Genomic DNA, 25,708 nt, shown 5'->3' with positions numbered 1-25,708 from the left:
TTTTTACATTGAATCTAAGCATTTATCACCAAAGCAAAACCAATTAAGCGCTAAGGTAGATTCATTAGATGAATTCTCTTATATTGTACTTCTCTTATATAAATTGCACTTCCTCTAAAGAAAAAAAAAAGTCAGGTTTCGAGGTTGTGCAATTCGTCTAGATTGCCTCGTACGACGATGTGTACTTTTTCCCAGATAGGAGCACTAATTCTCACCAAAACCTCGCGGTTATAGATTATTTGGAACATTATTACTCTTGCAACAAAATATATACTGAGAAAAAAAGTTTTACCCATGTTAATTTCCATAAGAAACTTCGATCACAATGCGGACCGTCTTAGATTCGATGTAAAAATCTGAAAAAATTAGGCGATTGTTTTCGAATTATTTGAAGCTGATTTCAGGGATGGAACGAAAAAAATTCGCCAACACCCTAAACAAGGACCACCTTAATATATATATATATATACATATACATATATATATATGGCATTTCTGATCTCCCACTTGTATCTCATGTTAATGGATCGTATATCCAGCGTTGTATGCTTCGAAGAAGTAGTCGGTATACAGCTGCACTAGTGTAGCAAAATTGCCCCTGGGGCAGCTTAGTCTCTCTTCCATGCCCCTTAGCCCCCACCCCCTTCCCCCTCCCTTCCCTCATCGCGCTGCCCCCTTCCCGGACCGTTCCTTCCACAGCCTTCTTTCCTTGTGCCCCGCACTATGCTCTCTTCGCCATGGCGAGAGCGAAGACTGATCAGAGAAGAACGCAGGTAAAATGCTGGCCCGCAGAAGAGAATACCGGTTCGGCGGGCATTGGCGTCGCATTCGAGGGCTTTCAAAAAAATTCCGGTGACGGAAACCGTAATAAGTCGATGCGAGCAGTCTATTATTGATATTTAAAATTTTTAAATTCGTTAATTTTCCCGGTAACAAAACGTAATTTGAATTGTATAAAGACGGTTCCTTGTGGGAGTAAATTGTCGAAAAAATATAAAGCATACGATACCATGCATGGGAAATTAACGGTGAAACACATGCATATTTCTTGCTTCAACGAAACCGCTATGAATACCTCAGTCATCATCAATTATCAATAGGTGGAGTCATTACACGGGGAAAAAAAAATTGAGAAAAGCAAGGGTAGGTGATCTGGCTGTAGACAAATGAGCCTATAACCAAATAACCTAAGCCGTAAGTTGTTCATTGCTATTAAAGTCAGTGTCTCTTCGGTGGTCAATTGGATACAGCTGTGGATATCTTACGAACATATCCCAGTAAACATCGTCGTAGATTGAAGGATTATCTCGTAAGCTGAGATTTTATTCGTCCGTAAAGAGAAACTGAATCGGATACTGTGACGTACGAGTATGCACGACGGAGGGATCTATAAGTTATATTTTACAACTACGCCTTCCGTTGGCTGCCGAAGTATCGAATAAGTCACGTTTGAACCCTTTTTTCGCAAAAAAACATTTTTCAACCTATAAATGGCCGGATCATAATTGTGACTGTTTTTTTTTTTTTTTTTTTTTCTACAATGTTTATTCGCGATGGAAAATCAAGTTAGGATAACGTCAATTCGACATATGTCACAGATTGCATCCAACGAACCAACGTTCTTGTCTCTTTTCAGGTGTCCTATTTAATCTCTTTTATGCCTAACCTCGGTCTTCTAGTTGACCTTCGTGGATATTCCGTGTTTAACTTAACTTGAAATAGTTCGTACCGAAAGTTTTAACCCTTCCCCTGTTCGTGACATATCGCCTATTGTAGTAGTATCAGTAAGGTGTGAGTAACGTATAAAGGTTCTTATTGTTAGAATAAGCAGAAAATACAACTAACACCAATTACTTCTTGTACTCGACGAAATGAGAGAACTAGCAATCTGTGGTGCATTTATCATTGCCTTCATACGCGACTATGATTATCGAGAATTACTGTATAAGACAATCGTCTTGAATGCTGCGGTAGATGCGGAATTTCTTTGCTCTTGGTTTCAAGTCTCTTTGAGATGCACATAGGCGACCGAACAGTTATTGTACGCTGCTAAAGTACAATCGCCCACCGCGAGTAAAGCGACGGTCGAGCTGCAAGCAGCGTTCGTGATCTTATATTCCACACACGGTAACTTGACTTTGAGAAAATATATCATTGGCACAATTCAAGTTTTCGAACTATTTAAAAAGTCCACTATCGACAGCTGAATATTGATTCAACTAGCCCAAGTAGGGCGTTTTCTCCGTTAAACCATCAAGTAATTTTCTTCGATTGCCTGTTATTTCTTCACCTTATCGTTGATACCAGATGGCGCATAATCATTATTTTTGCTCAGGTCAACACGTATATAGCGAAAAGACTACACGCATGTGTACAAGGGAAAAAAGGTTTGAAACGCTTGTCATTAACCCTTAAAAAAATTAAATTTTGGGTGAACAATAGTAATAATTAAAATAAAGTGAAGTTGGAAATGGTCGCATTTAAAAAAGCGGCGGTGATTAAATTGATTCGACACGCGAAATGGCATTCAGATAGACCGTGGCGTGTATGCGTAAGTGTTTCCAGCGCAACGTAGAGTGTACGGCCACTCCACTCCGTGAGGAACCTGAGCTCGATGGGTGACGGGAAAAGAAGCAAGGAACATCGGGTCGGCGTGTTTGCTCCGCGCAGACCGGTTTCACCGATGTATCAATACGGCGTCCTTGTCTCACACGCGAGCAGCACTCCCGTCTTCGTCGCACTCCCCCGGTATTCAAATGACCTCATACGGTGATTACGCGTCTCTCTCTTTCTCGGTCCTCGGCGCGGTGTCCCGGTAATTGCTGCTGTTTCTATTTCCGTTTTTAGCACCTAATCGTCCACCGCCGTTCGGACGCTGTTGCGGAGGCCGCTGGACAAGCCGTGGCTTGTACAGAGATAGGTGCCTCTGCTTATTGGTCTCCTGCCGGGTCAACGTATCCCGCAGACGGTGTCTTTCCTAACGCGTCTGCGCACGTGATAAATTTCAAACGGATTGCAGATAATATTTCACACGCTGGTCATGTATGGAACGCGAACGTATCTTCGTTTTTGCTCCAGTTCATGCATGGTATGGAAAGTCTCAAGATATAATAACCACCTGGGCTTGTACGGCACTCGATACCGCCGTCGTTTATGTTCCTCTTCGAACTGGTTATCTAAAAGCACGCGCCTCAGGGTGAAGCGAACCGATCGGAGTGGCAATTGAAAGTCCTCGAGGCCGGAAATGTCTGTTGCCAATGGTAAATTTGATTCGTTGCGATTCCGTTTTCAAGGGTCCTTATTCTTGTAACTTCGACTTTTGAAATTTGTTTCAGACAAATTTTAGCTGGTAAAATTTAATCTCTTGCCGTGTGCACGTGAGGCAGAAATAAGATTCGCGTGCCGAACCTGTCGAAAAAACAAAACAGCATGTTGAGTGACAAGAGGGCAAACTTGGTCTTTTCCGGCCGCGGGTAAGCTTGCAATATGAGTCGTAGGCGAGCACGCATACGAGCCGAAGACGATTTGCAAATACGAGGGATGAAAAGACCGTTGCCTCCTCGTTGCACACGATTCTTTGTACAACAAGAGTGTGTTACGCGTTTTTTCACCAAGTACGAAATTGAGGGTCGCGTAATGTCAGACTTGTTCGCAACAGTGCATGCGCGCAGTGCAGAAAGGACCACTTTTAACTCCTAGGACTTGAAAGCGGTTTTTTCAGTACTCCAGACAAGCACATTGGTAGACTCACTCGAGAAAAGACACGCGTGAAAAAACGCGTAATACATGCTCGCGTTGTATAAAAGTTGTTCTGACCTGTAAAATCCCGGGGTACTAATTTTTCAGATGAAATCGCAGGAGCATATATCGTTTTCTTTATTTAGATTTGCATGTGCGCACGATCCCCATTAGTTGCATGATATCTATCGGCGCTATTTGTGTGGGTAGTGATTTTGATATTCAACTGCGGTAGTTGCGTTGTGGAACCAAGCTTTGACCACTATGGTGGGTCTGTCGAACGAAAAGCTTTCATTGGAAAATCAACCGTGGTCAGGGATATTAGTTGAAGATCGAAGAGCCTTAGAATTTCCTGGGACGATTTTTTTTTTTTTATATTTTTCTCTCCGAGTAGTAAATACTTAGTGACAATATACAGACCAGTACGAATCCAAACGTTCAGCAACAGAATAAAACATGTGTTATTACAAGTACTCAACGTGCGTTAGTGATATAAGTAGTTTACTGAGACGCGGGAGAGTCCCCTAACGTGGTGCAGGTAAAAGATAAGAGAGTTATTGTCGTGACGAGTGATAAATTCGACTGGCAAAGTCAGAGTGGCCACGGGAGTAGTAGGCATGACCGTGAATAAGGAGGTATTTGAGAAAAACAGCTTTAATACGCAGTAAAGCTGCTTCGGATACTGTGTACAAAGTTGTTCAGTTCGTAAGTATAGTCTTCGGCGTTCGTGCGCGCGCAGACGTTGCCGATAGATTGCGCTGCCATGTCGAATGTTCCAACGTGATACCGGCATGGTATATAGAAATACAGTCGGTTGATGTGTATACTTGTATAGAGACGGTGCGTACCTCACGCACACGTTGTACCGAATGACGACGTTGTATGGCAAGATAGATAAGTGATTGGCCGAGCTAAGCTTAGTTTTATCATCCTCTGGATCGACGGACTAACTGTAGCAGTACCGTGCCCAAAATGTCTACCTCCACCTATACCTGCAATGTACTCATAATCTGTACTCGTAAGTCTTCGATCGCCGCTTTTACCTTCGTCCTATTATAGAGCAATGAAATCTCCTGATTTCAGCCAGTAGCCAGCTTTTGTACTGCTCAGAACGCCGGTCGCGCTCTGTCTCGTTAATCATTCACGAAGAATCTTTAGTTACTACGCAGCTTTTCCTGACTCTTGTTATCGTTATTCCAATAATTCAATCTCTAACCGAAACTTGAATATAACGTATATACTGTAGACCGTGTAATCACTGACAACGTACCGTTTGCGAACGAAGGGGCACGTCCATTTGAAGAAAATTATATTCAAAGGATTATTGTTTCGTAATGGGCTAGTCGAAAGACACAGGTTAATGACAGCAGATTACTAGTTGTTGAAAGTGGAAATTCTCAAATTTTGTCGCACGTACGACTGCGTATTACATATCTCAGGCCGGAAAACGAAAGAGTGTTTGTCGTAACGTACCGGCCGCATCATGTCGCGAAACTCTCTGAAATTTGGTATAAGTATTTTATAATCATATGGTTTTAGTGCCAACCAATAATATTTCATTAATGCAATTCTTCGACGTCTGATTCTTATTTTTTCGCTGAGGTGTAAAAAACTTGTCGGAAAAAACATATTTTGTACTCAAAAACGTAGAACCCAGATCGTATCTGTAGATCTTACTGACTATGCCGAAATAACATGACGGTAGAATTCTCCACCTAAATTCTGAACGTTTCGATACATTTTGCGGTTTGCACGCCACGACACCACTCTTGCTTCATTTGGCTTTAGCAGCGTAACGCTGAACCTCGTGAATGTCTAAAGATCGAGGCATTATACTGTCAAATATTAGTAATTCATTGTAACAACGCCGAGTTGATCAAATATTCTAATACTACAAAATATTGATTGGAATATGTTTGTTTTAAGGTGCATATAATAGCCCTTTCAGATGAGATGAATAGATATTCACAATAAACGGATACCTACTTGCTGTTGAGTCAGTTTCAACCTGGTCGCCTCGCGGTCTATCTAGAACCGTCAAAAACTACAAGTGTAAACGCCAGAAGTGTGTGGCTGCTGGGAGAAAGAAACTGGAATCAAGAGAGGGAAAAAAGGATTCATTCTGGCTGCATTGTCTAGCGTTTAATTGATTAGGCCGCATTGCTGTACGGTGGCACGTTATTCAAGAACAAGTGGCTCACAATTGAATTGTCCGCGTGCGACACGTTCGTACGAATAAAACGTGTGACCGAAACAACGTCGTGACAAAGCGTGAATATGAGGACCCCTAAGCGCTGGAATGCTAACACCCAGAACAACTCGACTCTGAGTAACTTACACGCATGAATAATATTGATTCTAGCTGTTGAATCCATGTGCCTTGCAAGTCCACACGGGGTCCCTGGCTATGGACCAGAAGCACGTATCGGTATAATGTTCGTGGAAATCAGAGAATATAGCATACTAATGCAGGCTGTCAACCAGGGAAGCTCCTACAGATATACGGTTTTATTTTCGATCAATTATATATTGGTTTTGCTCCGGCTACACTCTTGGAAATCTTTGGTTTCTGTAGAAAATCACATTACTGATGTGAAATTCTATCCGTATCAGTCCCATAAATGACAGTCTTGGGTGGTGACTCCATATTAGACTGCTTCCAAATTTAAAACAAAAAAATTTGGCCCTGGATGCTTTCAGAGAGCAGATTTTGCTGCAAGTTTTGAACAATGCATGTTCAATTAAGGGGTAAAACTTTTGAAATATTTACTTGAAACTTCATAACGTATAGGAATCATGGCGTCTTGTACGTGCCCCATGGTAAAAACAATTTCGCGATCTGGTATTGAGTTCGTAAGGTTTTGGGACAGCAGAAGTCGTGGTCTAAGGTATTGACCATCTGCATATTCGAAGAACTGAAAGAAGGTGCCGTTTTGGTACCATTCTACTTCGGCCAAGTTAAGGAACCATATTAAAATGGCAATCAAAATTATGCAAGATAGAGTATCATAAAATATAATATTTTAAATCATCTGAAATTGATTGAAATCAGTAAAAGAGATCCGAGACCATGCAAGTGTTTCTGAAATGGCCGGGAAGGAAATTTCATCCCATAAATTTGATATGCAATCACTCGTCGTCCAGCATGGAGGTGAGAAAACTGCCTGTCTTATCAATTATTGTTCGTCAAGGTCGACGCGTAAAGTACAAATGAATAATGGTATGTTAAACTTACCAGCTGCCATCATGAGGTCCACGATCGCCCAATTCCATGACCGCAACGGATCCCAACAGTTTCCTTCGCGTCTTCATAATACAACGCCAATTCGTACCGTCAATTCGAATTCTTGACTCAATGTGTATGCACCTCAATTGGAGTACTAATAAAATCACTCTTATTGAGTCGTACGGGAACGAGCCTCACAGTTACAGTTTATCGTTATATTATTACAGTTACGGAAATTCAGTCTCGCAATATGACATAGCGCTGTAATTGAAATCGTGTTTCAAAATTGGCGAGAAGATTCATCGAAAAACTTCTTTCAGCAATTTTACCCACTTACTGGTAAAAGGTGGTGTGAATCTGGGAGAAGGACATCTTAAAGAGCCGTTGACCGCGTTGTTGATCGCCGTGCGGAGGGCCATCCATAAATGACATCAATACGGATCACTTACACGACCCTTATTACTTGCCCACCCGCCCTTATAATAATGACCTCACTAAATCCCATTCTTATACTCCCCATATTTTCTCATTACACAGGACATCTAAAAAAGATAATATTTTGTCTTATGAACATTTGTACGTTTCGTATACGATTATCGCACATAATACATTTAACCACTCTCAAATGATGCCAAGCATCGAACGCCACGAGCGGGCTTTTTAAAATTGAGCTAAAAAATTTGTCGGTGAATGGAACAGTGTTTGGAGTAAAAACGGCATAATTTTATGTCTCGTTTGCTTAGCCTACTCCTCGATACAAGATATTACGTTGTCGGAGTTACCCTTCCCCCTTGTGTGATGACGTCATGCATGAACGGCCCGTATCGAAAATGTATCGAGAGCCAATAATCCAATCAAAATGTGATCTTAATATAAGGGAACAAATATTTTCTGTGAATATATCTTCCTGGTACTTGAAATCCCAACGAATTAAACCCCAACACCATTAAAATAATAAGAAGTCATCGTGAACCTAATCGCCATGTCCACGTAAAGTTTGAGTTTAACGAATAATTTTTCAAGTTATGCGCACGAAGTTGTCCAGATTGCAAATGCTAATAACTTATCAATGTAAAAGAGAGTCAGTAAAAGTATTGAGTAATCGTTTCATCAATCGACTGGTTTATTAGCAGCTTTCATGCGTGATGTCAATCTGCAACAGAGTTCACATTAAACATATTCTAAGTAAGACTGTATTAGAAGAATTAGGTGCGCTTATATGTTGCCAAGTGGCCACTACAAAAAATCACGATGTACGTGAAACAACCGTAAGTTGAAGAATTCAATTATGTGTACTTGGAGATGTGGTGTGAACCGTGTGGCGTTTGAACGTACATAAATTCATTCAATATCTAAACCGTCATTGTGCTTCGTCTTGGAAACAGGTTTTGATGCTGAAGTACCCAATAGTACCCATATCCTATTTACAGGAAAGTCAGTCAAGGTATATCTATTTGTGAACAATGCATAAGGCATTTCGTGTATATACCAGTAGTGTTCTCGTAGTTTTGTATTCCTTCGCTATTTGGAAGTGGACGACAAAAAGTCAAGTTGTGAAAAAAAAATCACCACCTATTCCCCAAAGTGTTCACAATGAGCGGGTGTTTAAGCCATTGTACGGCTGCTTCTTTCAATACGGGTTTCCAAGCCATTTGAGAACATTTCCAAGTAAGTGAAAACTTGGATTGACAAAAGTGATACAAGCATGTTGAACGCAATGAGCGAGCAACTTGAATATACCACCTTAATCCACAGAGACGATATCTTATAATGAATCTATTACTCTACTCAAGTGCTGGAAGAAAAATATTAGTGTATGCGTGCCTAATACCTACAAAAATATTGAATTATGTTATCATAAAACGAAAGGATGCAATGAGAGCTCGGAATCAAATATATCGGGCATGATAATTTTTTTTTTTCCAGGGCTTGTATCCGCAAATCTACATGTTGCCTAGCTGTTGTAAAAATACGGTTTCACCATATCAGTCCGAGCTCAAGTTCGTTGGTACTTGACATAATCTTCATTAGGGCAAATATCGAATAGTTATAGCCTTAATATAAATTCCTAACTCGTAATCATGCTCCTTATACTCTAAAATCGATCAGGCTACCGACCAATTGTTAGAATCCAGCTCGTCCGGCAGACTATCATCCATATTCGTATGCATGCATCGGCAGTTTACAGTTTTCTTACTCTAGGCAGAAATCCTCAGCAAGGTATGGAAAATGGAAAATCGAACTATCCGATAACTTGTGTTCACTTACACTTAATATCGAGACTTTCAACTATCGCATTATGTCCGGATCTTTGCACCGAAAGTGAGATCGAGGAAAGTGAAATACATGCTACCGATCACGTGTGAGATTGAAAACAAACGATCTTGCATTCTGTTTGAAGCGTCAACGTCAGTAGTTCAGTTCATTCAATTTCACTCGCATACTTACTTCACCGCGGTATTATAAGTATAGCCCATGTTATGTATAACATAATACATAGCTGGAGGTATGCAGTGTCAACAAGCTCGCGTTAGGCATTAACCAAACTCGAGGGTTTCCGACTGATCTGCATACAACGCTCAGCGGCGTCGATCCAGATACGTGCGATAATTATAATTTTAGGATTCTTGTGCGACGCGAGGGATGTGGACCCAAACTAACCGTAAATATAGCCCAACAACCGAATGCAACTGATTTCTATGCTCAGTTTATAAAAGTTGGTTTCCGGAAGGTGTGGCTAATATCAACGTTACACGGCATAAGAATTCGTATGCAATAGCGACGCACTTCTGCGTTGTACCATGTGACAGAATATTGAATAAGGCCTGAGGCCTCGAACCGGGCCGATCTTATCATGGGCATATTTGGAAAGTGCTAAAACAACCGTATTAGGACGTTCGGGGGACCGTGCCCAGTTGGGAAGCTCGTCAATACCTCTTCGACTCTAGGATTTTTTACAAAGATATGAAAGAAGAACGAATGGGCCTCTAGTGATATCTAGGGTTGCACCATTGTACAATTACTTTTACAATAAGAGACTGTGAGATTCTTGTAAACTAATCCGGCATAAGATTTTACATGCATACTTGTTCAATTGTATTTACGTTACAATGGACTGTAACCCCGAGTGATACAATTCTAGTCAAATGGGTGTATCATTCGTAAAACATTGCAGATTACTCGCCAAGGGCAGAAGCAGGGCTACGTATATACGCGGGGTGACTTGGAGTTCAAAGTTTATTTTAGTGGTGTCAAAGTATTGCGTAGTCACGAAGAAGTTACACATGTACAACTGATGTGAGTATATTGGATAACGTTGGCATAATTGAAGAATATTCACAGCGATAGCAGCCAGCGGATAAGCCAGCCCCTCGATTCGGCTCCTATGTAACGTTATAAAGTAAGAAATCCTGAATTTGTCAGTACACTTGACGAGACTAAAAAAGATGAAATTTGCTTAAATCAGAACAAACGCTTCGAAGGAAGGTATGATGAAAATAGCACTTGGAAAAAGGGAAGGCTCCGGCAGAATAGAATTCCAAATTTTTATAACCCTGTAATATCTGCGAGTTAGTGACGCTTTCAGGTCTAATTCACTGTAATATAATATGTACTTCCGCCAACGCACACGCATCGACGGATTTACTTTGAATAAATACAAAATTTCAGCAACGAAGAGCATACACGCGCGACAAGACTGCCGAATCATCACCTTTCTTAGACAATAAACAATATCTCAGTCTCTGTTCTACATGTGTACTTTTTTTTTATCGCCTATCTCGATCCAACTCGGCGTCGCGTCGTACGGCTACATTTCACCGGCACGCAACTTGTGCCGCGAGCCACACCGGTTATGTTTCCAACTACGTATTTCAAACCTGCTAACGAACTGAGATGATTATCTGAATTGCCGACGCATTGTGATCCTGTCGGTGCTCGAGGTTACCTCTCGAGTATTTCTTTCGACCTTCGGTATTATTTTCCTCTCGTAATAAGCATACCCCTTAGGTTTACCTGCAACAAAGGAGAGACGATTGTTGAATTGGGCATTTTGTTTGGCGATTAGTGAAAATCTTCATTTCTCTCGAATGGAATGAGTATCTTTCGATCTGTCAAGCGTCCGAGGAAAAAAAAACCCTGTTCTATTTACATTTGCGACGGCAATTATGCGAACAGTACCCTTTGGAGTAAAAATTACTTGGATTGCGGCATTTGACAAATTTAAAGAACACTCGCTAACGTAACATTAACACCCTAATTGGCGATTCTCGCCATAATCCTTGTAATTTTTACTACATAAAAGTGCTGTTCGTATAACTATCTTCGCATGGGTAAATCCCACAGGTTTTTTTTTCCTTGTACGCTCGGATTAATTCAAATTCTGATCATAAATCAGGTTCAACGAATTATGTACAGATACTTCAACGCATGCTCAATGCAGATTATCTCTATAAATTCTCGTTGTCTCAAAAAATTACCGCTATGCAGTTTAAGTACATATCCGCATCGCTCCAAAAACATATTTGCCTTCGGCGTGGGATTTTCCGCAGCCGTAGCACGATACCATTGGCTTAGGTTCGCCGAAGTCATTTAATTTCGTGATTGTACACGAAAGTCGTGTGCTCTGAGTCGCGTTCTTTCTCGCCCTAGTAGGCAACGTTGGTATGGCGTTGCTGGCCGAGGAGACATATAACGGCTGCACATGCAAGATGCACGAACTTCAAGAGGCTTACATATAATTGCCTCCTCCGTCGCCTTCCTGCGGCTTGAGTGCCCAACCAGCATTCCTTGCTGCCACGGCTATCACCGTATCTCAGGGAAGAAGGACACCGAGGATTCCCCGCATGGAAGCCCGTGCATGGATTAGAGTACATGCCGACTACTTCCGCCGTTCAGTTATGAGGACGCTGACTACTACATTAGTTGAAATCTGTGCATCGGAGTTGAATTGCCGAGCGAGGAAGCGTCGGTTAACGATAGATGTACGTACGGGCCAATTGTCGCGCACTTATAGCGATTAGCCGACCGTCAGGAGTTGCCCATAGATGAAGAGCGATAAATCCAAACCGCGCGTGTATTGTTCATTCATTCGTGTGGCGAATATACATCTTGATCAACTTTGACGGATAAATCTCCGAAGCGCAACAAAAATTTTATCAAGCTTTCAAATAATCATTTACCTAAATTCTTAACAAAAGCAATCAAAGAAACATGTCATGCCGACGACTCTCCATCAGTGCTCACTAGTTTCCCTTTTCTTATTCCCTTTCCAGAGGTCTGTATGAGGTCTTTCTAGGGATCGATGAGTTAAGGGTGGTGACCCAGCAGCATGCGACGTTCGGTGTTTAAATGTTTCAGATTCCGTTTTTAGGATCCGCTCAATTACAACTGTCCCGACTATCGGTGTTTCAAGTTTTTTCAACTTCCCCCTCTTATTTTTCAAATAACAAGTGATTCATTTCGCTGAGCTTGCTGCGGCCAGCCGAAGAACTTCCCGCTCGAATGCGTATCGGGCCCACGAAACTTTCACAGATGAAATTTTATTCTCTTCTTCAGATCTCGTTATTGAAATAACACGAAAATCACACCGCCGGCAAAAATTCAAAAGTTTTCAGTCCTAAATTAAAAAAGCTTCGTCGATTGAGACCAAAAGCAACGGAACCCGTTGGTTCGTTCTACAGATATCGTCGGACAAAAAATTGATTTTACCAAACACAAAGTTATTTGAATAACAAATTAGAAAATTTATAAAATACAATTTATTAACGTTTCATGGGCTTGAAATGCATCCCAGCGAAAACTTTTTAGGCTGGCCTCATCAAGGTCAACCAAATAAACTACTTGATGTTCTTTTTCGAACGAAGAATCCTGATAAATTTGTCTCAAGTTTTATAGCTACCAGGTAACAATTATATTAAAATGATTTCGGTGAAAATGTAATTACATAACCGGCTCCGGGAACAAGTGGTACGTACGATATTCACAGAGATTCTCGCGTCGTCTCCCGCTGGCGTCGCTCATTTTCTACACTATTGTGCGTCGTCATACAATAGCAGGAATCTTAATTAAGCCTTGAAAATATAATCACAGGGGAACGAAGAGTCTTCTCATTAGAAAATTTTTGCTGAGTCATCCAATCACTCGAGACGTATCTAGACTAGATCCGTGCTTTTGATTTTTGAACTAGATTCATCGCGCAGTTTCGATCTCCGGCTACTCGAGACGCATCGGGTGTTCTCCTTCGGTCATTCGCCGAGTCTTGTATCGGAGCTAGGTTAATCCGAGGCAACGCGGTAGAGTTACCTGTATACGCACGCACACATGCCCAACAGCCTTGAAGAACGGTTATGATGTTTTTATTATTAATTCGTTTTGCACGTTACTTGCCGGTGAACACTGCGATGCACGGAAACCAGTTTCTTCGGGTATAAGATTACGGCCGCGCTGTGATTCGTAGGGAATGATCTTACAGCTAGCATGGTTAGACGAAAACATTTACCGACACTGAATTTTCTTATCCCTCTCCATCTTAAAACCGGCTTGCGGTCGTGAGCTTTCTAGAAGGTCTGGTTGTATCCATGGCTCGGTCAAGTTTGCTACTTAAAAAATTCCCTACGAGTTGGTGCAGCTTGCGTTGTTTCCGTAAGTTGAGCTAGCTGGTGACACCGAAAATATTTGTAACATAGCGCGGAAGAGCTTAGGCGTTTCTTTACTCTGTGGCTTGCGTCGTACAAACCTGTCCGTCGCATCAACCAAATAGTTGAATGGAAAATATTTATTCTCATCGTAAATTAATATTCCCCAACGGCCAATAGCAAGAGTACTATGGTGAAAAGAATTGGGACTTGCATCTTCGGCTCCGTGATTGTTGAATTCGGATTAAATCTTCTCATTCCGTATGGTTAAAATCGTACAAGGATAACCATGAAAATTTCTATGTCCCCGTGAATATACAAAGTGAGCGTTTCGAGAGATCGCGTGTACGGAATATTTATATCATGATAACATGTTCGGTTGCCTGTGAGATTAATTCAAACTGAGAACTGAATATGCGATATGTTTTAAATTAAAAACCTTAAAGTCGGTATCGATATTGCATCGATGGCCATTCCAATACGTCCGTATTTTGTACAAGTCGGACAATGGCATTTGCTCGATAGTATCAATAGCCACGAAAATAAGGTTTTAAAAATATTTGATCCTGGGACAATTGGGAACAATAATAGTAGACGCAATATTTTTGGTGCAATGGTCTTTATGGATCGTCCATGTATGATAAGTATAGCGGTTTTTCAGTTCACAGCGGACGTGACGTACGCGTGAGTATATTTATCGAGTGCAAACATTCACGCTATGATAGCAGGCGCATAGCATCGGCCGGATTGAGTTCGAAATACTTGCCCGTCTCTCGTCGGTGAAATTCAAATAACTCACGAGGCTTCGGGAAGTACAAAGAAGCGCTAGTTCCTTCTAAGAGATAGAATTTATAACGGTGAATAAAGGTGGCCGTTGAGCAAGTGGGAGAACAGCAAGGTGGAGAGAGGTCACACTGTTCGTAAGATGGTTGATTTCAAAACACGTGGAAGAGAGCCGCTGCACTAGGCCGAAATTCAAACGTCGAACGTGTATTGACCATTAGCCTACTACTCAAAGTCACTGATAAGTAATACAAGTAGGTATACTTGTAAGAATGTGTTACTTGAACTGAGTTTTCATTTTTCAGCATATTGTAAAGCCAGAATTAAATCGCTCAGGTGTAAACGGTGACTATATTCTTCATTATGTGCCAGAATTCAAGTCGCCGGTCAAATCATTTTAGAACACTAATTCTTGTAACTGATTTTGGGGCTGGAGCATTCAGCAAGCTTAACGAATCAAAGCCAAACTATTAACCAAACCGGTCCGGTAGAATTTGCGTCTAGAAGCGTATGAATGGTATTGCACGGGCGTGCATCTACACTTCTCCCATCTCTTCCCATCCGCACTTGTACACGGAAGGAAAAAACTTATGAATTCATTCGAATCCATTGCGGTAAAAAATAAAATATATATATTTTATGATACCTGTTTCAAACATTCAAGATTATTAAGTATTCAAGAAATATGATCAGTAGGAATGTGTATCTGATGACCTTTGTTTGAAAATCAAACAGACTGTAGTGAGCTGTAATAATAAAGGGTATATAAATAATCGGCACTGACACACGTTTGATAGCGTTGTCAAGATTCAACTACTTGTGATTAGGTATTTGCAATGTGTCGGGGAAGATTGACGCATGCGCGGTGTTAATGTTGAGAGATGGTGAGAAAAGATCCTAATTCTCACGGCCTTGAATTACACTTCCCCTCTTTTTTGATCGGAAGATGTACTGCCGTGAAAATATGCATACTGGGGCTTACATTTTCTGCAAACGGTCTGAAAATGAAACTTCAGCATTACTTTTTCGTATCCGACAGATTTTGGTTTTAATTAATCGAGTGCTCGAATATTTATTTATCATCAATCGTGCTATCTTCAGTCGCCCTGTATCCGATAAATCTCTGTGTTTAATCGGTCTGTGTCAAATTAATCTCGTGTTCAATACAGCTTTCTATTTTAGTGCATCTATCGGGTGGTATACAAACGGGCTTTCCCCCTCCCACCGTCTCCTATCGGTATACAGTCGTTGCCAATTTTTGGTCTTACCCGTAGTGCCGTCGTAGCTCACAGAGAGCGAAAAGCTTACGTTTGTCAGTCCCATGCACGCATTGTGAAGCACCGAGGAACTGAAACGCCTAGTATTTTGAGAAAATCGTCTGACAAGCAAGCCTTAAGGTTGTGACCAGAATTACGTGCATACAGTAAAGAAATGTCTGTGCGAGATACTTTGGACGTTATACGATTGAGAATACTCTTCTCGTAGCTAGGCCTGACTGCACATGAGTGTGTGGTGTAAATACATACTTAGATAAGATAAGTTCCACCTTGGATGATTCAAATGCAGTCAACGAAAGAAGGAAGCAGTGAAATTTCAACTGCTGACCTCATTGTCTGTTTCGTGCTACAGATTATTTCCAATGACATGGCTTACATTAGCGTATAAACATCATAGTTTCAAACTGTTGGCAAATTATTGATAAATTCTTCTTTTCTCAAACGCTCGCAGTCTACCACGTTAGCGCCTTTATCGGATTCGTGGCAGAATCTATGGGGAACTTCAAACGGCCCTATTATCCTCATTGGTCATTGAGGGAAAGAGGAAAATGTCAGCGATAGCATTTCTGGTATTAATATTCGGGGTAGGCCCGATACTGGGTGACAATACTGAACGCACAGAGCGGCATATGCTTACAAGTAGAGTTGTACAAAAACGTGCAATCTTCATCTATTACGGGCGTGAACCATGATGTAAATCAGTACGCGGACCCTGCAATGCTGTCGATGACGTGAGGGTATTACTACAATGCGGTGGTTTAACGACAATAATATATTATCATTATAAACTTGCATATTATATCTGTAATCAAGTATTACACAAATACATATTATTCACTTGGTATAAGTACAAGACCTTACAAATGTGTTGGATATAATTTGGCTTGAAAACACGTCGAGGTATTTGATTGTGAGCGATCCTCCCGGCTTGGAATAATAATCTTATCGTTTGCTACGTGCAGAAAGAAGTGTTGTTATGTATTCGTTACTCGATTGCGACAGAAAATCCAGAGGACACACTGAATGCTGTACATATTTATATTATACACATTTTGAACTCTTTGCCGTGTGAGAAAACCGAGTAATGTAGATGATCGTGTCTAAGGTACTCATTTGTCAGGCTGAAGCGCGTACCATGCATGTATACCTGAGTGAGGTTGATTCTGACCTTCCTCATTTCAGCGGGTTCGAAATGACCAATAGTTAGAAGTACCAAATGGCACCGGTGCATCGTGCTGACGTGGCGTGTGGAAAAATTTAAGACAGATTTTATATTTGTTGTGGCATATATATGGACGGAACTTTGTTGGAGTTGAATCTACATCAATTGTGGTGGATCTACCTGAGCATACTGTAACTGTTACTACTGGTTTTGTAACGCTTATTTATTATCGGATTTGTAAATCTCGCCACAATTGATGTAGATTTAACTCTAAAAAAGTATTGTCCATGTATTCACAACAGGAAATGTGAAATCTACATTATTTTTCTTTCGGTGCGGATTCTGACCGATTCAAGGCCACCTGGTGCCACCGCATTTACCTATTCAACCTGTCGAGTTTCCATGCAATTAAATCAAGACACGGACAGCCTTAAATCGGCCATAATCCACCTTGGGAGGTGAACATACATAAGATGTATACCCGCCAACACACTAAAGTACAAAACACATTTCATGTACCAATGTTTTAAGGCATATGCAGGCCGACTATGTGCACTTATAGGTGTGGAGTCGCTACGCATCGCTACGCAAGCATGTACACACCACATCGCATGAGTAGAGATAAGTGGTTATAGTCGAAGAATGGTTGGTAATAATTGAGACTTGACACTCACTTGACACCTGTGAATTGAACGCTAAGATATCGTAGGGAGAGTTCTGCAGTCATAAGGTAGAGAAATTCTTTTTAACAGCGAAGCCTTCGTCAATTATTGATCATATAGTACGGTCAGTTTTAACCGTACCGTAGAATCTTGATTGTTCAAATTTATTGATTACGAACGGATCTACAGCTGATGAGCGATAGTTCGAGTAGGTAATGGAAAGGTACCGTTAGATGAAACGATGATAGACGATAAAGAACGCTAGAATCATATGTATCGAACAGTAAGGTAGTGCATATTTTTAAAATTACTTTTTCACACATGATGTTCATGACACTTTAACGTTCGCCACATCGTTTGAGTTAAATAAAATACGTTTTACTTTGACGTAAGTTTGAGTTGTGATCTGGATAATCGCAGTTGTAGTGCAATGACGTGAGTTTTCAGCAATAAAATTGTATAGCTACAGCATTGGAGTGTCTAGTCACATGATCTGTTAGAATTCTGACGCTAAATTTGAAATCCAATATCAGAAATTACGATAAAAATCAGTGCTTTCGATCGAACATACAGGCGACGCTAATGGATACAGAAAAATCTGTACCCTGCATAATATACTTGATAATCCATGTTTCAGTAAGGGCCAGCCAAGGCTCATGCGGGTATATAATAAGTATGACCGCCGAGTAAAAGTTTCAAGGCTTGAGTAACCACAACCACGGCTTTAAAAAACCACTCATTTGGGATCATTAGGCACGCTCCATTGGTAGGAAACCATTGGAAACTGAGGATACCACGAGGATCCATACTGTTTACTTTTTACCATATGCGCCTGCGGTACACACTAAGGGACGCCACGGAAAATTTTGGGCGTTTGACGGCGACGAACAAAGCTCGATTTATTCATGAATAACATACTGCGGTGGAGAATTTGGACAATTCTCATGTGTTGGTATTTTAAATTCCCCTCCGCTAATATCTTACTGTAGTAATCTCAGAGAATAATGTGACGAGAAATCGGATTTAGAGACGTTGTGTGAAACAAAGATGGCGCTGACACGTCAGCTAGGTTGGGGAGGGGATGGGTGAATGCTCTGTGAAGTAATCACGTGAAAATGCGACGGAGAACCGAACGGCCTACACATGCAGACAACGTCTTTACTTCGTTGCTGGGCCGTGTTTTTAATTGTGGTATTGTAATGGATATTTCATTAACGTAATTTCACTCCTATTTCTTTTCCCCATAAACTGTCCGTACGCGTAGCAAACACCGACGCGAAGTTTCGTTTACACATAACCATAAAAGTATAACTAGTTGGACTAGTTGGAAAGTATATATATATATATATATATATGAGGTATTCCATGCCAACTGAGAGGTCATTTTCCCTGACCCTCGCTAATTTGTTTCATTATTTTTTATATGATTCTACAACCTGGAAAAAGCACTCACCATTTTTTTCAGATTTTTCGTCCCAACCTTTCTTTTTTAAAAAATGTTACAAACCCTTTTATGGTCCTAAAAAAAGACGCCATTTTTTTTTTTTTTTGTAAAATTCACATAATTTCTGGGTCTCAAAACAAATATTTTGAGCCATAGTTCAGATTGAAGAATTGATTTTTAGTATTTTTTAAATAATTTTTTAGAGGAATAATTTTTCTTATTTTGTATGTATACAAAATATTTGTTATGTTTGTAAAATTTTTTAAAAAAGATCGGTTGGGTCGAAAAATCTGAAAAAAATGGTGAGTGCTTTTTTTAGGTTGTAGAATCATGTGAAAAATAATGAAGCAAATTGGCGGGGGTCATATACATTTTTTTATTTTTGGTTTGAGTTTGGTTGTGTATGGTGAATATGATTTCAATTTCAAAATTCTTCCAATGATTCCTCAAGTTTGAAAGTTTTCTTCCGCAGGTAATAATATTACCGCACGTGATGCAAACTATCGTCACAGAATGGTTTGAGATTGCTGTAAAGAGTACGTTTACTTCATATGCTCATCCGAACTACGGCCGCTGCACACTAGGTATGGATGCCTTGTAGTTGTAGTCGCTAGAAGCCATAGCCAGCGAAACATGGAAGCACAACGAAGGAGTGAGGGATGGAAAAGTCGGAGTCATCTTGAACCATAAGGCTAAACTCTTGATCGGTCATCTGGTTCTACTTTTTCTACTTCTCATACACCTATTCATTTTCTTTCTCTTCTCGTCCTCCGAAACGAAGTAGTTCCTCGCCCTTTTTTCATTCCAATTGATGCAGTTCCTTCTCTCATTTCGTTCTTCTTGTACTTGAGATCTCTGTTGATATTGCCATTGTTATTTCTCACTTTTTTCTCAACTTCGCCATCCTAGATATTTACAGTCTCCTTACACCTCCGGTGCTCAAAAGTTACCTCTACCTATGGAAACTGACGCCCTCTCATACCTCCTCTCCCATCGCTCCGCTTCTTGCTCCCACTTCTTTCATATCTTCTCTGACTTCTCTCCTCCTCCCTAAGTATGGCGAGTACAAGCGAACGAGAATCTCAGTGTCGTAGACGCATGAAATCCGTAGTATGCGCAGTAATATTTTCAAAATCATAGAAACCCGAAAAATGAAGAATATTCATAATAAAAGAGATTTCAAGATTTCTGGCTTGAGAATAATGATGAATTCTGAAATTATTATTACACCAGCAGTACATATGTTTTCTAATACTACAGGATCCGTAAATATTCGTGGAAGATATCTTGCCAAACCCATACAAGGGTTTTGACGGTGCGCATCTCACAAGAAATATCTCGCAAGATTCCAACAGCGTTATAATGATACTCAAATTATTTTCGCGAAGAATCCCTCCGGATTCTTTGCGAGGGCTTTTTTGACTCGCAAATCAATTTCGTCTCTTTTTTTACAAAACTTTCAAAATGTTTTTTTATGCGCAGACCTGGTCACTTGGATTGTCGATATTTTGACTCTCATACATACCTGATTTCTAGTAGAAGAACGAAAATGATGTATCTTCCATATTTTAAATAACTATGCTCATCTGCGACTAGGCTACCAGATATATTCAGACCATCGTCTCAGAAATGTGGTTCATTTCATTGACTACCGCATTCTCAGATTGAGATTTAGATCGAATAAATCTGGCTGACGATTTATCGAGGCTCGATCTAAGCGGGGTCTTGCATCCACGTTAATTTGAGATATTCTCACCCTTACTACCGGTTATACTTGTAATTATGGTACACCCACATTCCAAAGGGATATCGCATTTCATCTTGAGCTTGGTATAACAGGCGCAATGATGTTTTTCTTCCATGTAACAATATTTTTGAATTGATAAATTGCACTAATATCTGTATTATGTACCTACAATTTTTGTTCGATGCTGTTTTTTGAAAAGTATTTCACGAAACTGGAATTCAAACGTCGCGTGCTTCGTAGCCATCGATCTGTGAACGTTACGTTGCTCTGCATCGATATCGGACTCGAGAACATGAAAAGGTTCGATGACATGTCACTAAAGCAGGAATCTTCAAACGCTTACCGATAATCAAGGGCGTACCTTTCTCCGGTTACCTTGCCGTTGAGTCAATTCCTTGGTAAGTCAGAATACCCCCGATGATTTCTACCTTAGCAACACACGATGGACTTCCGCGATGGAATAGGTGCAACACCTCCCCTCCCCCACGAGACACGGTCGGTTCGGTAACGAGCTGTAAGCACTATCGGTACACCCAGTCGCTCCGTATTTTATACCCAATCAAGCTGTGGTTCGGGATTGGTTTTTTCAAATCGACACAGGTCAACTTCAAGCAAGGCACGCGATTCATCGAACTTTGATATCTTCGATATTTCACCAGCAAGGCACCTCGTCCGTATAACTATGCCTTTTTAATGTATAGTCGGTATAACACGTATAACAGCGACAAGTAGGATCGTGTCGCGGTCAGACTGATTGTTGGCGGTGTATACAACAAGTTTCATCATTGTCGTATCTACTCGTTCGGCGCGCAGTGGTGTATAACGCGGCACTGAGAGTTCACATAGGAAGTTGGTATCTTAGAGAGAATGGTTACGGATGGTTATGAGTGTACCTTCGTGTAATGTACACTCAGCAGCACTGTGCGTGCGCGACGGATAGAAGAGCGAGCAAGTAGATAAGGTGGGGTGTCACGGTTGAGGAACTGCTTCCTCAGACGTTGGAAAGCTTATATGGCGGTAGATTCAGCCGCCATGCGAAACAGAAACAAAAACCTGTGGCCTCATTGTCGTCTGAGACTCATGGTTACACTGATACTCAAAGTTCGATCCAATTTCGAAGGCAAACACGTTTTGTGCCGCACGAGGTACCGGAACGAGTATCCGCCGATTATTCCAAAGCACAGATCGGTGATTTAGTGAATCTCGATCCCTAAGACTCAAGCTCAGGCTGTTAATGACATTATCCATTTCGAGCATGTCGCGGACAAAAGAAGAAGCAATTATGAATTAAAACCTGGAGCTGCTAGGTATTCCTGATATTCCTGAAACATTGAGCTGATCCAATCACGATTCAGAATGAGCTTGTCCCCGTTGCAGGAAAGAAACATATGTCGCATCGTTTGCTTCACGTATCTGCACACTGCTTCCCAATTCGATCCGTACGTACGAAATGTTCACTTTGTGTCGTCTGGATTTTGGGGAAAAAGAGAATATGGGAGCTTCATTGACTTGTTAGATGCTTGATCAACCTGATTTTAACAATTGCTAAAACGCCCCGAATTCCTCGAAGCTGAATTGTTTGAAAATCGAAGTTTTTCCAAGTCGGTATCAAAATTGGACCAAGATGCAAATTAAATTTAAATTTTGCGATTCAGCCGAAATTGTAGAAAAATTTTATATCAGTTTTTAACTCGGATTCAATTTAATGCAGATTTACAGTTTTGAGTGGTTACTAATTCTAATAAGGAAATTCGAACATAACCGATTTATACACCGAGCGTGTATTAAATGTTACAGGCGTATTCAATATATCAAGATATAATATGCAACCTAACCAGCTCTACCAATTTACAACCTCTGACTACATTGTGTATCGCGTGCGGGTAAAAAATCAGAAAACCCGGTATGTCATTAGAGGATGCGGATGTACCTGCCCTTGAGAGTATTTGGGGAAGGGTACGCTCTGTAGGATGTAGGGTGAATGTTCCGGGGTGTCAAAAGTGGACTTAGCCATTGTTGAGTATAATGGAAGCTGTGATAAGATTATTATAACCCCCTTTATCGGATATGCCGATGAGATTCACAAAGGATAGTCTGCGCTATGAAATATGATATATCTGACGGGGAGGTACAGCCGGGACTACCTCCGTCTCTACATATGCTCTTGGAAGATGAATATAGCAAGATGCAAAGTACACTTAATACCCAAGGTTAGGTAGACAATGTATTACGCATATGTGTATCACGTATGAAATATAGGCAACAGGAGACGTATTGTTGCGTGTACACTAAATTGTTACGCGAGCGGAAATCTTGGGGTAGGCACGTAGTACTTGAGTCCGTTATACGTGTAGCTGTCAGGGCGTAAGGGGCTCAAGTTGTCAGAACCCGGCTGGATTGACTATGAAAAATACGGTGTGATTTTCAATTGTTTAATTCGTTTGCACTTGCTCAGGCACGAGAGTCCGGTCAGTGACTGGCACCTGTACGCGGATACCTCGGACTTTGAACCACGTCGGAGGCCGCGAGGTCACCGCGTCAACTTGAAAAATGGAAATTCACAAGACAATTGTAAATTAAATCATCACCTTACTTGACCCATTGGAACTGATTATCGTAGCTCAAATTCATCGAGACCGCAAGTTTGACCATAAGTTGGCCCAAGGCTGACTTGTGGTTTAGAGTGGTTGGAAAAGTCTGCGATACAAATCGTTTTTCCGTATAAAATCGCGGATTCACATCGCGATAACGCAGTCTTTCTTATCCAAGTATAACAACAACTTCGATTGTCTTGTGTCTGACGGCAGCCAAAACATTCGTGTTTCCATTTCGCAGTGCTGCTCATCGAGGTATCGCAGTGAACCGTCATCTGATAAATGATTGCAATTGCCGTTACCTTTGATTTCTGATTATCAGTCATGTTTATTCATAAGTTTTTGCAGTTAATTTTGCAGTGCGAATTCCGTGATCAGGAAATTAGCTCGCTATAGCTGCTCGTGAAACCAGATATACTGGAGCTCACTGTCAGGTAAGCAGGTACTCATTTCAGCCCATCCGATAAGACTATTGTTTATGTGTTACGCTGACGTAGTAACTTGGGCTCGTCTCAAATTCCTGCGCGGTCGTGCCGACGTGGACACCTCTAGATGCTGCAGTAATTTCAATCCTATGACATCGAATGTCAGCAGACTCCTGACACTGGCGGACGAGGAATAGGAATTTTTCCACAAATTCACACTCTTTGATAAATGAGAATTGGCCGTATTTGTAATTTTCAAACGCGTCAAGCCAATATACGCGGATGGAGGTACAGATAGAATCAGATTAGCAGTCGTGTGTGCAAATTCACAGAGACAGAAACGCTTATAAACTTATTTGCGATTTCGATTACAGTGCATATTTATGGAATGTACAGCATGTGGGCGGTGTTCGTTAACTTGGGATAGGCCCTTGGAGCCACGGCAAAGAAATTAAACTCTGTTTTTTAGTGAAAATGAAATGTTCAAGATTGTAAGATTTTGGCAAAATCTCGTTATTGCAGCATCGTCAGTCTTTTTCATCTAGCCGATGACGTTGTGTATTTGGATTAAATGATTTCATACAACATTTCGCTAGTGCACGCAGGAACCACACACGTTATGTGAAAATGAAGACGTGTTCGAGGTACAGTAATATTTTATTACGTAATATACACATGAGGCTTGAATGCTTCGAGGGACCAACCTCGATGCAACATGCAGCGTGTTGAAGCAAAAAATATTTCTGTAACTCAAGATGGCTGCTGCATAAAGGAGAACTTGTACTTTCAAGAAACGTGAGTGGGGCTTATACGGAGAAGAAGGGCGTCGGAGAAATATTTAACGTCACGTAAACTCGTGTTTGTACTTGGCTCGCTTTCGGGATGCTAACGATTCCTCACCTCCGGTAATTTCGAAACAAAGAAATCCAAAATACCATCTTATAGATGCAGGAACCTAGAGTCAAGTACACTAAAATGGTTGCTAATTTGGTTATGCTTAAAAAAAAATTAACGTCCAGCTGAAGAAAGTATTGAAGTTTGTAATTATTCAAATATACCGGTTGTTCCTTCAAACCAGCACCACCTACAGCATATATAATTGGGCTTTATCGATGAAGTGTCGAAAAAATGTTTATATGAACTCTAAATACATTTACATACGGATATCCACGTAACTACGGTTTTCACTCTGAGTCGAAATATGGAACGGATGTCGAGTTCACGTCGATTTCCCAGGGTGATGCATACTTATGCCTTTGGATAATGTGAATACGTATAATGTGGACTGCGTAGTATGCGCATACCCAATCTCGCGTGTGTAGATATCTGCGCGCCTGGTTACATAAAGAAGTAACGCACGGTACATCGCATGCCTACATTGAATACCGTAAAGACATCATTCGCACAGCTGTTCACGTGTATAGGCTCCGTGGAAAAATGTGATTATTTTTCTTACAGAACTTCAGTGATTTATGAATAACGGGCAGATATATATGAGCATGAGCTCACGAGGCAATAAGGTGGCTGGTTTATTTTCACCTATCCCGACGAAAATTCTCGGGTGTTAGCTAGGTTGACGTTCAAAACAAGTGGCTAATGTAGCTCACCTTGATTGGCTATCTCGAGAACTTCCCGCTCGGATGCATTCCGAGCTGATTAAACATCGAACGAGATATTTTTTCCCCTCCTAATTATGTGAATTGGATAATAGGAAAACTACCGGGCCGATTAAATCTAAAATTTGATCAGTTCTAAGTTATGAAAAGCCACGTCGATTGAAATAATACACAGACGTTTAATCGATAATAGCATGAAATAATTCGTCATACGTCAAAATGCGAAGACCTAGTGAAAACTCGACATTCGAATTTCGGTGTGATTATAATAAGTTCCCTTATTCCCTTTTTTTTTTTTTTTTTACCGAAGAAAGAGGAACGGGCGTTGGAGATTCGGTCCTTTACATCTTCGTGATGGGAATTATGCCAATACAAAATTTGGCTATACTCGTCGCTTTA

At 40.8% G+C, this 25,708-nt stretch overlaps 2 protein-coding genes across 8 annotated transcripts in view; both read right to left on the bottom strand.

Annotated features, from left to right (window-relative positions):
• LOC124176331 (epidermal growth factor receptor) overlaps window positions 1-25,708 on the bottom strand; it is an 84,274-nt gene that overhangs the window by 31,988 nt on the left and 26,578 nt on the right. For 2 of the 7 annotated variants that reach the window (XM_046557470.1, XM_046557477.1), the window contains exon 1: window positions 6,974-8,440. The exons of 2 other annotated variants lie outside the window; for them this stretch is intronic. Coding sequence is in view for 2 of the 5 variants with exons in the window: in XM_046557477.1 (XP_046413433.1) it covers window positions 6,974-6,986 (13 nt within the window). In the remaining 3 variants the exon portion in view is untranslated. Of the gene's footprint in view, window positions 1-5,724; window positions 5,829-6,973; window positions 8,441-25,708 lie in introns of those variants that run through there. 3 more of the 7 variants (XM_046557472.1, XM_046557475.1, XM_046557471.1) reach the window with 3 other exon arrangements.
• Window positions 8,457-25,708, bottom strand: part of LOC124176332 (protein NDRG3) — a 71,500-nt gene continuing 54,248 nt past the window's right edge. Inside the window, exon 10 of the mRNA XM_046557482.1 lies at window positions 8,457-10,978. Coding sequence (XP_046413438.1) covers window positions 10,863-10,978 — 116 coding nt within the window. The 3' untranslated portion in view covers window positions 8,457-10,862. The remainder of the gene's footprint in view (window positions 10,979-25,708) is intronic.

The sequence above is a fragment of the Neodiprion fabricii genome, chromosome 2 (assembly GCF_021155785.1).
Source record: "Neodiprion fabricii isolate iyNeoFabr1 chromosome 2, iyNeoFabr1.1, whole genome shotgun sequence".
NCBI lineage: Eukaryota > Metazoa > Arthropoda > Insecta > Hymenoptera > Diprionidae > Neodiprion > Neodiprion fabricii.
The sequence above is the reverse complement of the archived record's forward strand: the minus strand, read 5'-3'. Positions and strand labels throughout refer to the sequence as shown.